This window comes from Episyrphus balteatus, chromosome 3 (genome assembly GCF_945859705.1).
Source record: "Episyrphus balteatus chromosome 3, idEpiBalt1.1, whole genome shotgun sequence".
NCBI classification, from domain to species: Eukaryota; Metazoa; Arthropoda; class Insecta; order Diptera; family Syrphidae; genus Episyrphus; species Episyrphus balteatus.
This window is the reverse complement of record NC_079136.1, coordinates 47607588-47623669: the sequence shown is the minus strand read 5'-3', so window position 1 is coordinate 47623669 and position 16082 is coordinate 47607588. Positions and strand designations below refer to the sequence as shown.

General features: G+C 32.3%; 1 protein-coding gene across 1 annotated transcript in view; it reads left to right on the top strand.

Annotated features, from left to right (window-relative positions):
* LOC129914692 (cadherin-86C) overlaps positions 1-16082 on the top strand; it is a 313316-nt gene that overhangs the window by 244973 nt on the left and 52261 nt on the right. Inside the window, exons 4-5 of the mRNA XM_055994033.1 lie at positions 14795-14878; positions 14968-15093. Coding sequence (XP_055850008.1) covers positions 14795-14878; positions 14968-15093 — 210 coding nt within the window. The remainder of the gene's footprint in view (positions 1-14794; positions 14879-14967; positions 15094-16082) is intronic.

The window sequence follows — 16082 nt, the reverse complement described above, 5'->3', positions numbered from 1 at the left end:
TTTTGTAACCAATTTCAGTGTTTAAAGTTTCCTTTGCGTAATCTGACACAAGCATGGTCAAAAGCAGTTGCCGTAGAATTCTAACCGTCCTTAAAACTGTAACAATGATTGCAAGACTAATGCACGATATCGAGAAAGATAATGTACAATGCATTCATTTCCTAGTGATCTTGTATTTTGGAAGCTGTTTAAGAAATTTGATTGTTCCTCATGCTCCAAAAATGCTCTATACTATATGAATTGTAAGGAACTAGATCCTTGCTACATTTTCTTTGAATTTCTTATTGGAGAACAGTTACTCAGAAATAAACTACATACTACAAACAAAATTATATTGTCGCTTCTATGGGAAAGTGACAAAAGTCTAAATTCGCCGATTTTCAAGAGAGCCTTTTAAAGTTTCTTTTCTTTATCAGAGTTGTTACCTATTGAAAATTGCCAAAGACACATTTTCACGAAAACTAAAACAAGTGATCTTTTCTGTGAACAATTCTTACAAACGTCATTTTTTCTCGTAAAAGTGACATTCATATCTTTCTCTATATTTCAGCTGAGAAATGTGTTTTAGAAAACTTTAACTTAAATATAGCTGAGTGATAGAAGTTGAAGATATATCATTCTTCCGAACATATTAGTTTCATATCACCCTTAGATATCAGAAATAAAGTGTTTTTAGAGTAAATGTGAGAGCTCCTCACTGTAAGCCGATGTTGATGAGGTCTCATGCCTCACGTTGCTTGAAGCTTTTTTTAACCAAAAATATTAGGCTTAAGAAAACCCCTTTTGAAGCTTGTATCCTGTCTCAGTTTTATTGAAACGAATGAACTGATATTTGAAGCATTTAGAATTATAATGGAACAAGTGCATTTGGCATCTGTTTTTTAAATTTAAGTAATATAGTCAACATAAATAAAAAAAAAAACGTCTAACTTCAACGCCTTGTATGAAAATCATGCACAATTTTAGTTAAGGTATTAAAAGTCTTAGATCAAAGCTCGATGTTGAAAAATTGCTGTTTTAGTAAGAGGAAATATTTAAACAATCTTCACCTCCTGAAGGTCAAAATTTCCCAAAATCTAGGAACTTATACTAAAAATAGTATTTAAAACATTTTTTGATATCGAAGAAATTGAAGTTGTTTGAAAAGCAATGTCTATGAAACTATATTTGGCTTGGTTTGGTTTTCGGTTTCTACTATTGTAAATTTTGTAAGCTTCAATAATTAAAAAAAATGAACATTTAGGTAATGTAAAAACTTAAATGTTTGCATTTTTGACAATGTTACGTTAGACACTTTTGTACGAAAATTTATGATTCATTAGGATCTGTATACCTACAACTGTGCAAAAAACCCGAACAACCTAACTGTGTATCTCTAACCTAATAAGAATATCAGAATCTAGGAAAAAACGGTTTTTTTTTTAATTTTTTATTGGTAAAAGCGAAACATCCTGTAATATTTCTGTTTTGACAAAAAATTATCCTGTAAAGTGGTAAATTTTCTTCATTTTATCCTTAATTTGTAACAAAACAAAACGGAACCATTGTTATACCTACTCTTGATTGACAAATAAATTGCACGTAAATAGATACTTAAGTCTTACTTTTTAACCTTGACTATTTTCTTAACTTGACCATTTCTTGAAATAACAAAAGAAGTTAGCCAGATCGGTACAACTTGTACCTTATTTCATTCATTCATTCCTTGCATATCGGAGGGATACTAGTAAAGGCGTTTTGGGCTTTTACCATCAAGATTACTTTAAAAAAATCCGCCAGAAGGGACTTGGAGAACTTTCGCCATTTCTGCCATTCGTATAGTCAAACCACAATATCTTCTGTGACCCTTTTAATGAGAAATCAAATCAGTTTTAAAGTAAAAAGCTTTTCACTGATAAAATAAGTAGTCACTTTCTAGCTCACAACTCAATTTCTTCCAGTAATGAAGTTGTTGTTATTTTCTACGTGCAATTATTCATAGAATTAATATTTCTTTTGTAGTTATCAGAAGATCGTGCAAAGTAATGATCCTTACCTATTAATTATTTCCAATACTTTTTCCATTTAAATTTGATGAATGTTAAACCTTTTTAATTTACAATTGATAAATCACCAAGACCACCCTTGCTACACTTCCGTCTTAACGTCTTCTTATCGAATAAAAAACCCTTTTTTCTGGCTTTAGTTTAATAGGCTAATTAATCTTCTGACCAAGTCAAAGACATTCATTATTTTTCCAACAATAAATTTAATAAAAAAAACTCAGGGCTCTATGGTGGGATTACTAATAAGTTGTCATTAACTTAAGCTTAATCAATAATGCAACACGTAAATGTGGAAAGGAAAGAGAGATAGGAATGTGAGGGGCGATCTTTTTTAGATATAAAAAATCATTAAAACCTGCTTTTCTTCAACCTTCAAACAAACAAAACGACAGACAAAAAAAAAAGAAATATCAAAACCAAAGCCTAGTAGCCGGTTTATGTGTGTGCTCGGGTGGTGACTGGTGATATACCCAAGTTAACCTTAGATAGAAGATAATCCCATGTGAAGAGTGCGTTGACCATCATCGATCATCAAAACGGGATACGAGTCACACACAGAGTTGAGCTGAGAGCCGTTTGTGTTTTGATTGGAGTCCACATTCATCCATTTGAGAAAAAATGTTTATTGTTGAATCTTATAAGAGCTTAACTCTTAACAGAGGCGGCGGTGGTGGCGGTGTAAGTCGGCGGTGTAAGTCGGCGGTGCGGTGTGATTGATAGACAAGTGTCATTTTTCTTGAAGGGTTTTTTTTTTCCTCGTTTTTATTCTCTCTATGCGAACGAGACGAACGACTTCAATTATTCCCTTAGGAGAAACTAATGAACGACGGAAATGGAAGTGATGCTTAAAATTCTAAAAAGACTTTAATTCTTTTTAAGGGCCAATAAAAAGGTATTACTCACCCAGAGGGAGAAAGAGAGAGAGAGAGAGATGTGTTACATCATTCTCTTCGTGTGTAACTACTTCGTTATTATGTGTTGTAAAAATGTTTAATGTCCTTCATCATGAAGATCATTTTACCTACCTACAAAGTTCTTCTCCTCTGAAGAAGTTTTTCATTTAATTTTTATTGAAAAAAAGTTATAGAGATTTGCCCTTAACTTAATGCTAGTAATTTTTCTTTTAAGCTAATGGAATTGCTTAGATATCAGTTACGTTTTATGATCTCTCTCGATTAGATAAAATGAAATTGTTTTATGGAATGATTAAATAATTAATGGCTTTAAAACAAGAAAATGGTAGAGGAACTTTTTTGTTGTTATTAAAACATTTTTATTCGTTCATCAAATTAAAACGCCAGAATGAAAAATTCATTTTGTCAAAAGTGTCCCAGGACCGGGCGAATTTGATTTAAAAGAGGTGCATTTGACAATGGTGGATTAAACCCAACATCGTGTGCATTATAATTTTAAAACTATCCACGGATCTAGCTCCTCTGTTGTTTTAATAGAAAAAAAACGCAAAGCGATACGATTTGAATTCTACGAGCTTTTTTTGAATATTTTATAAACAAATTTAAATATTTTTAATAAAATTAAATGACAAATGAACAAATTTCGATTGATCTTTCAAGTCAAAAAAACTTAATAATCATTTTTAGCAAAAAAACAAAACCGACTTCCATGGATCAAAACTGGGTTTTTTTGTTTTTAAAATAGTTCCTATGGCTAAAAGTGAACGAAATTGAAATGGGACCACACTGCAGCCACCAGCTTTCCAATGCAAAAAGAATTATCAAAATTGATTCACTCAGTCCAAAGTTATGCGGTAACAAACAAAAAAAAAAAAAAAAAAAAAAAAAAAAAAATACAGACGAATTGAATACCTCCTCCTTTTTGGAAGTCGGTAAAAAATGACTGAAAAAAGCAAACTTATTTTCTTTTTTAGAACTTTTTTTGTGACATTTTAGGCTTTTTGTTCATTTTGTTTATGCGCTCACTCTTCTTATGATTTTGTATTCCAAAGATGTCGTACTGCTCTATTTTCTTTTTTTAATTATTAAAAATAAGGAAAAAAAGAAGTATCTTACGGGCTTTAGCAATATAACAAAAAATATAAATCAATAAATTCGTTTTCTAAAAAAAAGAACAAAAAACAAAAAAAATCATGTGTGGAATTCACACGTGGTAGAAGTGAAACCTTAAAAAATCATTTTTCTTGCAAAAAAAAAAAAAAATAGAAAAAATCTACCTATTTTTATTCTACCAACTTCAAATCCATGTTTTTTATATGACAAGCTATATAAATTTTATATCATCTGAAAGCTTATTGTCTAAGCTCAAAATATATATATCGATCAGGTCTATGAGACATCCACAAAGAGAGCTAGAATTGTTTGAACTCGATCAATTTCCATGAAAAAAGCGAAAAAAAACACTGATTTTTGTCTTCTCACGCTATTAAATGCATTTTTTCCCTAATAACCTGTAAAAAATTTTATACCATCTGAAAGCTTATTGTCTTAGCTCAAAATATATATATCGATCAAGTCTATGAGACATCTACAAAAAGAGCTAGAATTTTTTGAACTCGATGAAATTTCATCAAAAAAAAGCAAAAAAAACATTTATTTTTATGTTCTCATGCTATTAAATCAATTTTTTTGTTTGACAACCTATACAAAATTTTATACCATGTGAAAGCTTATTGTTTCACCTTGTAAAATGATGTATAAATCTTATTTCAAAGATGTCTACAAGAGAAGTTAGAATTTTTTAAAGTCAACCATGTCGAATTTCCAGACTGAGATTACGGTACTTCCTACACTGGTAGCTGGTCATCGCCAACAGATCTCCACAGGTGTTTTGAGGTATTTTAAAATTTTTTTCAATTTAAGATTGTGTAAATTGTAGAGCACGTAACGTTATGTGTGATATATCAAATAAAAGGTTATGTTATCAGCATGCGTATTAAAGTTAAATCAAATTTGCATGTGCACTAGATCTAAAGATATAACGGGTGTTGGAAAAGAACATCTTTTTACCGTTATCTCCGAATTTTGGATATGAAATTAATTGAAATTTTGTACAATTATAATTTATTTAATTACCTATCTACAGTACAAATTTCATTCATCTATCTATTAAAACAAAAAAGTAATAACAAGTTGAAGTCGTGTCGCGTTTTCGTTTCATCTTGTTTCAAATCACTACGATACTAAAGAAGTTTTCACTTCAAAAAGCATAAATTATTCTATAAAATCCGTCCATTTAAATCAAAATTAATCGATTTCAATATATTTTTAAACAAAATCAACATACAATTGTGCCCCCATTGCCAAAGTCAAAGGTGCCCCGAATTAGCTTCATTAGTGTTTTTCTTTTTTTCAATAACTAATACTTTTTTCAAAAAGCTGGTCTTAATTTACTAAACTTTAAGCATAGTGCTATCAACGTATTGATTCACCATAAAAAAGAGTGGTCAAAAATTAGATCAGAAATACAGAAAACACGAAAACACGTGGTACTCCGCGAAAAGTTGAAGAAAGACTGCGAAATCTTATAACGTTACTTTAAATCAACTAAGCTTCTTTCTGCATCCAAACTTTTCTTTATTAAGGGCACGATCATACTGAAAAACGCAGTCAAATGTGCCCGGTGTCAAACGGACCCCAGCGTTCCCTACATAAGTTTATTTTGTTTTCACCAATTAGGTACATATTCTCATTTTTCTGTGAAAAAAATCTTCAAAAAAATTATTGGGGAGTGCATTTGGGAATTTGGCGCCCGAACGGACCTTAAGAAGGTTCAACTGAATTCAAAGGGTTCTACCAATTTCCGATTATACCGTTCTGAAATCCAATTACCAGTTCTCAGCGACCTGCGCGGAAATCTTTTGCCCCAAAATGTCAAATTTAAATTAACTATTAGACTTCTTCCATCCGCTTGGAAATTTTTGTTTCAAAATTTCTAATGACCGTTCGATAAGGTTCCTCCCTCTGCACTCTCGCTGACCTTCAGATTATGGTGTTTTACCAATAATTTGACTGCTTCCGAATTCTTCCTGCTTACTTTGAGATTGTGTGCTTACCGATTACTACCTTTTGTTTGTTGTCTTCTGTCCTGGAATCCGACGAGCTTACCTCTTAAGAAAAGAGCATTGCATTAGAAAGCTTAAGTAAAGTTTGAATAGTAGGCTTATCTTGGTAGGACGTTGTCCGTACACTTTAGCTGTCATTCTTATCTTATAAAATTCGAGTAAGCTGAAAGAAAAAGTGTCACTCTAAGAATTTGTACGTTTAATACTTATGAATGTTTTAATAGCTCAACTATCAATAAGAGGTAAAGTCAACATATTTTTGTCTGATACGCGTTAAAATATTAAACTCCTAGATTGCATTTTACCACATTTTTCTATCTCATACTAACCAGCCCAAAATATTACATTTACTTGCCCCAAAAATTCGACTACATAACTCCTCAAACTCAAATCAAACTCACTGAGCCATTAGCATTTTCGCGATTATTTGCCCCAGATTATAAATAAAATTTTGTCGAACAAAAAACTTGATTACCTTCTGGACTAAAATTAAGTTTTTCATATCTCTCGGACAAATCCGACGCGTGAATTCCTCCAAACCACTCACAATCTCTCGTCTCACTTCTCAATCATCCAAACCATCCACAAAGTTAGCAAAAATTAAATATAAATATAAATCCAAGAACCCTTTAATCGCCAGACGCCTTAATAATATGTGCCCCCGTGGCTACTTCGCGCTAACAAGCAAAAGCTTAAAAAAAATAACACCCAATAGAATTGAATTTTTGCTGTTTTTTTGTTTTGTTTATATTATTAGTCTGCGCGCGATCTTTTTGTATCGCTTGGATTTGAATCTGAAATCGCCATCAGCCCACATTCACGCATGTCATTAGATTTATAGCCACCACACACATAGACTTGGCTACAAGCAAAATACGGCCAGAAGCCGTATCTGCAGTCAGCATTCCAGTGTTACTTCCACTCTTATAACTCAGCCAAAGCTATATCTAAGCTCATAGCCGACGACGACGAACGACGTTGACCAAAGAGTGTCTGACAAGCGACACGCAGACGCCAAAAAGGGGAATCAATCATTCGCTTGGCCTAAGAATGTGACACAACGGACTTGGGCTCTCAGACTTAAGGCTCTTTGGACAGACAAATAAATAGAGTGTAGATACTTTATCTTTGGCATAGCTATAGGCTTTGAAAAAGAAAACGAGTGGGCCAGAGCAATCGTAGGTCTTGCGATGGCCGGTTTAAATAGTGTAACAAGGACCGAATGTGGTGTCAAAACAGTTTAATTTTAAACATCGCACTTAACATGGCATCTGTAGCGTGTAATTATCCTTAATTGCTTGAAGTCACATCGGTTGGTACGAATGAATCGTCACGTCAATGTCATCATCATCACCTGGTATACCAGGTCCCAGTGTCCGGTGCCATTCCGTCGTCCGGTCTGGTTTGGTCCGGATGGAAGCTATATACCTTGGCACAGGATAAGGGATGCGTTCTGTAAAGCAGTTGGAAGTTTTTGAGGCAATCATCGTTAGGAAACCAGTTTCTTGGATGAGATTGCGAGACTGACTTGCGTGCAATTTTTTGAAAGAAAGAGGATAAAAAAGTGAAAGGCCACTGCGGTGGTAATCACTTAACCACCAAGAATACCCTCAAGGGGTTGCAACTTTTTGCAACAACCAACTCAGGATCAATTTAATATAGGTATTGGTATTTTTTTCTCTGCAAATGTATCTTCTTCCTAACTCGCATCATTAGCGCCAGAGTCAAGAGTCCCACATAGCAGCCATCCAGGACTTGATTCTTGATTCATTTCAACAGGAAACAGTTAAGGTGATGCGATTGATGGATGCAACAATGAAACACATGTGTGTGCGTATTTTTTTCTTATTTTAATGCAAACATGTGGGACTTGTCTGGAAGGCTTTTCATGACCATTTTAACCTCAAGGTGGTGCTATATAATGGTGAAGGTGAAATTGTGAGGTTAACCAAAAGAATCTGGTTTTATTTCTCGTGTTCATTCATTGTTGAGGCAATTTAAGGTTTCTTCTGAGGTTGAAATAATTTTTGTGGATGAAGAAAAGGATTGCATTCCAATGGATAATTTCTTTTGATTTGTAAAAAAAAAAAACGCCTTCAGTTATGAAAAAAAAAAGAGATTGACTATTAAACTTTTTTGTTTTTTTTGCAAGTTGAACAATTGTTACATAACCTCTGTGATTATATCTGCTTAAAAGCCTTAAGGTCAACTTTTTCATGAAATTTTTGAAATAATTTTTGTGTAGTAGGTAGATATACCTTCGGGGATATAATTGTTCAGGAAATTCTCTGGGTCAGACTATCAATCAAGTTTTGTTGTTAATTGGCTTTTAAAAGTTAGTCCTTGGAAATAAAATGCTTGCACTTTAGTTTGTTACATTGCCACTTTGTTTTCATTCAATATTTTTGAGGGATTATATGTTTGTACCACTCCACCACGCCTAAAGAAATTTGGATTTTAAACGAATGCAACGTCTGCAACGTATAATACTATCAAACCGAAAAATTTAAATTGATTTTTTGAGACAAGCTCTTACTAAAGAACCGTCAAACAAGGAGTAGCTTTAGATACCAGCACTTTCCCCACTACTTTTAGATCTTTTGCGCTCAATGACAATAGCAGAGATATCCTAAGAAAATTTAGCAGAAAAAACAGCAACTGCTATTTAACTGTATCAAGTACCACATTAAAATTGAGATTAGGAAGAACCTGCTAGCTATTAAACTGGACGCTTAAGAAAATCTACAAAATCACTGAAAAAAACCTATCAACCCAAGGCACTTTCATGACAAAAACTTGAAGTAACAACCAGCAAAGGGCAGTGGGAAAACTTTCCCGAATGTCTTTGAAGAAATGTTCACACTCGGATTTGGTTGTTTTTGGTGAAATCAGTATTTACGTTAAATGTAACAAAACTATAAGCAGTCCGATGAATAGAATTATTTTGTGCAGCTTGGGAAGATAGCAGATCAACTAACTGAAATGGAATTTCGAAAGTCTCAAAAATTCTGAAAATACTTCAATACTTCAATCAAATGCTGCTTTTCCAAAAATATGAGAAAAGAAAATATCATGATAGTTTCGAAAAAAAAGTTCATCCAAATTGGTTTCAAACTACATATAAATAATAAATCCTAATGAATAATAACAGCGAAAATTTTGAGAAACTGATACTAAGAAAATTTAGTAGGTTTGGTCATTTAAACGAAATCCTCTTAAGCTTTAGTTTCCGAGCTAAAGGCTACAGCACTCATTACTGCATCTGGTTTTTAGATTTCATCAGAATATCACAGCACTGCTCAACATTAGATGATTTCTAAAAATGAATCGTTTATTTCAGAAACGACATAAGTCCATGAGCATAAACTTTTCAGGAGCAACAAAAAACTGTTTTTTTACTTAAAATTCCACAACACTTCAAATTTAGAGTATGCCGAGTTAAAATCTAGCCTAAGATGCATTTAGAAACCTTTAAAATATAAACTTTTTTTTAGGTCTTTGCAAGTTTTTAAGCCTTTAAAGTCGGTGGACTTATGTCGTTTCTGAAATAAACGAAATTTTTGTGGTAAAACTTTTGTTTTTATTTACCTATAGCTTTTGAACCCTACTTTCGATTTTAATAAATTAAATAACAGTAGATAGAGTAAATCTTTACCTTTTTATAGATGTATAACTTAAAGGCTTGCGTTTCATGATGTTTGCCAAAAATATTTAAAATTGGTAAAATGTCATATTATTCAAGAGTTAAAAATGCTGCCACCACCAAATCTGGCTATAACTTTTGAATCCTGAGTACAATTTTAATGAATTTAATAGATATAGATAACGTAATTCTTTACCTTTTTATAGATATATAACAAAAGGGGGTGCGTGTCAAGATTGCTGCCAAAATAATTTAAAACTGGTAAAAAGTCATGTATTTAACAGTCAAAAATGTTGTCACCGGGTGAAAATTTTCCATAGGTATATTTTGAACCCTTTTCTTTCAGTTTTCGTATTTTGGGGGGTCTGACATACTTAATTTTTTTTCAGAAGATGAATAACTATACATAAATGAGAAATTTCCAAAAAAAAAATTTTTGGAAAAAGTGGACTTATGCTGTTTCTGAAATAAACGATTCAGTTGTTCTTAGATCTCATCAGAATATCACCAACACTGCTCAATAGTAATTGCTTCAATAATGCTTTCTGGAAATACAAAAATAATCATTTTTAGCAAAAAAAAAACAAAACCGACTTCCATGGATCGAAACTGGGTTTTATGGTTTTTCTCATAGTTTATATAGCCAAAACGGACGAATTTGAAATGGGACCACACTACGGGCACCAGATTATATGAAATATATTCAATAAAAAAAAAGTTATCAAAATTGATTCACTCATTCCAAAGTTATGAGGTATAAACAAACATTAAAAAAAAATACAGACGAATTGAATACCTCCTCCTTTTTGGAAGTCGGTCGACATTGTGTGAAGCACTAATCTCTGAAGAAACTATAACGTAGATATACGAAAATGCAAATCATGAAGAAGGGCGTCAAAGCTACAGTTAGAACCTTTCTTAAACAGCTCGAACATCTGATCAACCTTGAAACACAATCGTAGAATAGCTATATGCAGAAGCATTTCAGAAAAACTTTGTGACAAATGTACAATAACAGCAAAACAGGACAGAAACTACCTGGAAAATCTATTTGAAAGAATTGCTTAAATGTTTATTCTAAAACGCTAACAAGATCTTCCATCTCTTGTGTCCACCTTGTTCTTGTACTAGAAGAACTTGACTTAGACAGTAAATACACAGAAACAAATTCTAAAACCAATCACCTAATATAGCTTCCCAGTTTTGGTTGGTTTTCAATCTTAAAAACAGCCTTCAAGGATATTTAAACCTTCAAAAAACACTGCTGTCAAGAGATCCACTCTACTAAGATCTGAATAATCGAACTAGCCCACCTAGTAAACCTAGTTCGAAAAGATTAATATTAGTGTCAATGGCCGTTGGTTGATTCTATTGACAGAGTTCTTCCGCTACTGTTTCTTTCCCGATTATTTAGTTTAAAAAAAATATAAAGTCTCTTCAGCTGATGCAGATAAGAAAGCTGTAATATCATCCCATCAGTTCTGCATGGATTCCGCCATTTTAAGAAAAGCGTAGGTCTCAATGTAAGAACAATTCTTTTAGCCTCCGTTCTTGAAATATTACTGTTATTAAATGCAAAAACGGTTATAACGGTTATATTTCAAGAACGGAGGCTAATAGAATTTTTTTGATTGTGGATTCGAGTTCAGAAACCTAAAAACCTTCAGAGAAGTATATTTTGTTTCTTGTGGCAAAAATTTTATGAACAAAGACTTAAACTTAAGATTAAATAATTACGTGTTTTAGCATTTTTTAACGGTAATATTTCAAAAACGGGCACCAATCAAATTTTTCTGACTTCAAATTCGAGTTAAGCAAATTATAAACCTTTAGAAAAGTATATCTTGGTTCTTGTGGCAAAAAAAAAGTTCAATTATGTTGACCAGTGAATCGAAATTGACCCTTTTTTTGTTTTACGAAGTTTCCTAAAATAGTTTTTACTAATTTAGCATCGCTGATTTCAAATCTATCCTCAATTTTTTTTAGCAGCTCTAGTTTGGGTTACACAGGTACTATGGAAATTCTTAAAAAGTAGCAAAAAATCGTTTATTGTGATTTTGCAATGGCAGTATCTCGGAAACGCGTGCTGATAGAAAATTTTGTCCTTCGGATTCAGCATCCCAAAAACCTTGGTAAAACTTCATCGAACTTAATAAAACAAAACCTTTATTGCCCAGTGTAATAAACTTCAATTCAATACTGCATCCAAACTAAGCTGACTTCACAACTTTATTTCATATCCCCTGCATTTGACGCCTCAGTAACTGAACTAAATTTATAAAAATAAAGAACCCAAAAACTGTGAAGTTCTGTTCCACTATCGAATTTGAGCGAACTTTCAGTAAGGCTATGAGCATAGAGGAAGGAATACCTAGAGACGCGACTTCGGTTGGTTTTTCTCTTCCACCCTACAAGCTGCAATGAGAGGAAAAACTCCACAGTGCTTATATGTGGTAGTTTTCCAATGCATTTTAAATGGCACCAACACATTCAACTGTGGAGTTGAGCTCAAAACAATTAAAAACAATTTAAGTGCTCAGTAGGAAATAAATTCATAAAAAAATAATATAATAAATTCAGAACACGAACCTTTCTTTTTTATTTCTGTACATATTTATTGAAAGGTGGGTGTCTGGAGTGAGCTATTTGAGCTATTCAAGTTCATGTACAAACCAAAATCATGTTTAAATTCAAAATTTGTGAGGACATCTACTGGTGAAAGGAAGGTATTAAACGAATTGTACTTTTCACACGTATTCACAGATAGGAAAACAAGAGAAAAATAAGAGAGATTATCTGAAATTAAATTTGCGGGTGTTTTAGGTAAGGGGGGTACGAGTCGGCTCTCTAGGTATTCCTTCCTCTATGGCTATGAGGTACATGTTTATAAACGCACTTTTCCGAAAATTTGAAGTTCCAAAAGGGTCGTAGAGTCATTTGGGGTAAGATCGCGCAGTGGGTAAGAGCGCGCACTGCTTATTTCTCGAGTTGTGTCCAAAAAAAAACTAAAACTGAAAATGAGGAAATCAGCGCTTAGTAAGACGTCAATAAGTGATAACCTTCGGGAGTGTGTGCTCAGCTCCATTTTATTTTAAAACAGGCTTGAAAAAATATGACTAAAAACAAAAAAAAAAAAGTTGTGCGGGAAAAGTGTGTGGCGTCGGCGTGGGAGCATTATATACCGAAAGTAGCATATATTTTTGAATTGTGCCTATTTATATTTGATTTAAGTCAAAAATTTGTTAGACTTTCTTATATTTTATAATAAATTTGATAAATAGAAAAAAAAGTACCTTTGTGGGTAAAATCGCGCAGTCCTTTTGTGGGTAAGAGCGCGCACTTCTTCCCATATTAAACTTTTCTTTTTTCAACAAGACAGAGAAATGTCAAACTTGAATCTTGAGAAACGAAGGCTTTTATTCCTTAATTTCAAAAAAGAAAGGCAGTTTTCTTTTAATTTAATTAGAAATATTATTTTGTTTGTTTTATTTTGTAAATAAAGTTTAAGTTTTTGTATTTGAACTTAATTTGTTTTTTCTTTTATATTTTCATTAATTTTAGTGAAAACTTGGAAGTTTTGAAACAAAGTTTTGTTTAACTAAGTATAACATAAAGTTTTTAGATATTTAGTTTACGTAAACTGTCAAGATTCCTATTAAAACTATGTGCGCGCTCTTACCCAAGATTTTGCGCGATCTTACCCTGACTTTGGGGTAAGAGTGCGCACATTGACTTCATTTGGTTTTTGTTTATAATCATATGAAATATTTAAACTTAAAAATTTTTTTTTTTTGTGTTTTCTTGTTCCCAAAATATAGGTTTATCAAACGTAAAAAACTTTATTCTGATATCTCTTATAGAATCTTCACAATTTTGCCTTAAAGTGAAAAGTGCGCGCACTTACCCCAACTGACTCTATAGCTAAGGTCCCTTAAAAAACTTTTTTCACCAATATGATGGCACTCATTTGCTGACTAGCATAGTATCTAGTTGAATTTTAAGTAATCCGGTCTTAAAGCTGGTAAGATGGCTAAAACTATTTAAAGATTCCTTGAAAGTTGAAAGAGCTAATTTTTGTTCCAAATTTCAGTGTAAAAACATGACTCACTATGCCAGCATGCAGTCTATTTTACAATCGATTTTTTTTTTTTTCAAGAATTCTGCCCGGTGAACTTTTTTATTGTGAAAAAAATAAGGATCAACATGAAAGTCGGGGTTTATTGTGAAGGACTTTGACGATTCCGACAAGTGACGATCAACATTAGTGATAGGGATCATTTTTGCTCATAAATAAAATTCAATGTCTGCAAAAGAGACGTTTTCGTTGGAAAAATTCAAATCTTTAAACAAAAAATTGAAAAACAAAAAAAAATCTTATAAATTATGAATTCAGATCTTTTCTAAGACAGAAATTAATTTATTTTGGGATGCTTCTGCATTTTGTTATGGTCTTCCGTATTCCGTTTCAAACTCATAAATCTAACAATTCTCCATGCCATATTATACCACCATCGTCGATGTTGCACATTTTAAAGGCGTATCTTTTGCATCTTTATTATAATTAGTCTCTAAAAATGAGAATTTAGATAAGTCTTTCTGTATTTTGGGGGATTCCGAAAACATCTATCCTGCATCTCTGTTTCTAATCGAATTATATCTATCTTATACCGCACATTTGAAACTTGATCCGGACTCACAAAGCGAATAGAAGAAGCCCTCCCCTCTTAACAATAAAACCGAAAAAAAAAGTTCACAAGATAAGAAAAATAAAAGCCATGACAAAGGGCTTTGAAGATATCCGGCTAAGCTATAGATCACAGCCAAGATAGATAGATTTCTTGAGGTTTAGTATCTTCAACAAAAAAAAAGAAGAACTATCGTAAATTTTATGTGTCGAAACAGATTGGTTTAGATGAACCCTTTTTGATATGGCAGCCAGAAGATCATGGCTTTGAATAATTTAATAGGTGACCAGAAAATTATCCGTTTGAAAAATGTTTTATTTATGTTTTATCTTAATTGTTTTTGGTCTTCTTTTATTTTTAATTTTTTTTTGTGTATTTTCAGGATGCCAAAAGAGGGACCGAATTAGATTATGTCATATCAAGAAAGAATCCACATTTTCCAAAACCAGTCTACCTCGAGCTATGGGTAAGTTTTTTTTTTTTCTTTCTTCTTCTTCTTTTTGTGGTTAAGAACAATAATTTGATTTTCTTTCTTTTGTTATATAATTATAATAGGGATCACCCCTTTTTGCTATTAGACAAAAGATTGTCTCACCCGATACAACAGAGGGAACAATATTTCTACTGGGACCACTTGATTTTGAAAAACAAGCCATGTATCATCTAACAATATTGGCCAATGTAAGTAGAAACAAAATCTTTATAATTATATGGCTTAGAACTTAACGGCCTAGGATTAAGGCTTAACAATAGAAATAAAATATAATCTTGGTGGAAAAGCGGACGGAACAGCTTCAATAAATTAAAGAAAAAAAAAATGCAGTTAACGAAGTAATGTAGGCAATACTAGAAGGATAAACCGTTTAATATGTGATTTATTGTTTATAAAGCTAATCCCCAGATGACCGAAACCGAACATTGTCCAAAGTAAATGTCTACCTAAGATATCTGACAATATTTGTATCTTACGGTATAAAAGTGCATCTGAATGATGATAATAGTAAGGTACCCGCATAAGTTGCTTTCACAAGCAATATATCTTGGGTTTTTAGATCCAACGGTTAAAAACGAAATTTTGGTACCTTAATATACATCACTGGAAACTCTTTAATATTTCCACTTATTTGAACCAAAGGTCGTATCTGTGGATAATACTACTTTGAGTAGGGTGAATTTTATTGTAAGTATGCCGAGATCGAGTAGTGAACATTTTCCCTCATATCGAAGATTGTACTTTTTGAACTTTTGGCTACTTTTTTAATGTTTAAAAACCACATATGTATTAAAAAAAAAAAAAACAATAATTTAAATAATTTTTTTATACTATTAGAGTTGATATAATGCAAACTCATTAGAATTATTTCCACACACACAAAAGTTACAGAATTTTGAAGCACGAAATTCAAGATAAAATAGTGCTTTTTGAGCTTTAACTAAATTTTTTAATGCTTTTAAACAATTTGAATTTCTAAAAAAGTAATTTTAATGAATTGTTGTGTATCAAAGGTGATATATTGCTAAAATCTAATTTGACTCAAGTATTTCAAGAGCCATCAAAGTTACAGATTTTTGAAGCTCCCAAGTCAAGCCAAAATAGTGGCTTATTTAGTTTTGACAAATTTATAAACTATGAAAATCAATATAAAAATATATTTTTTCAGTATTATCAT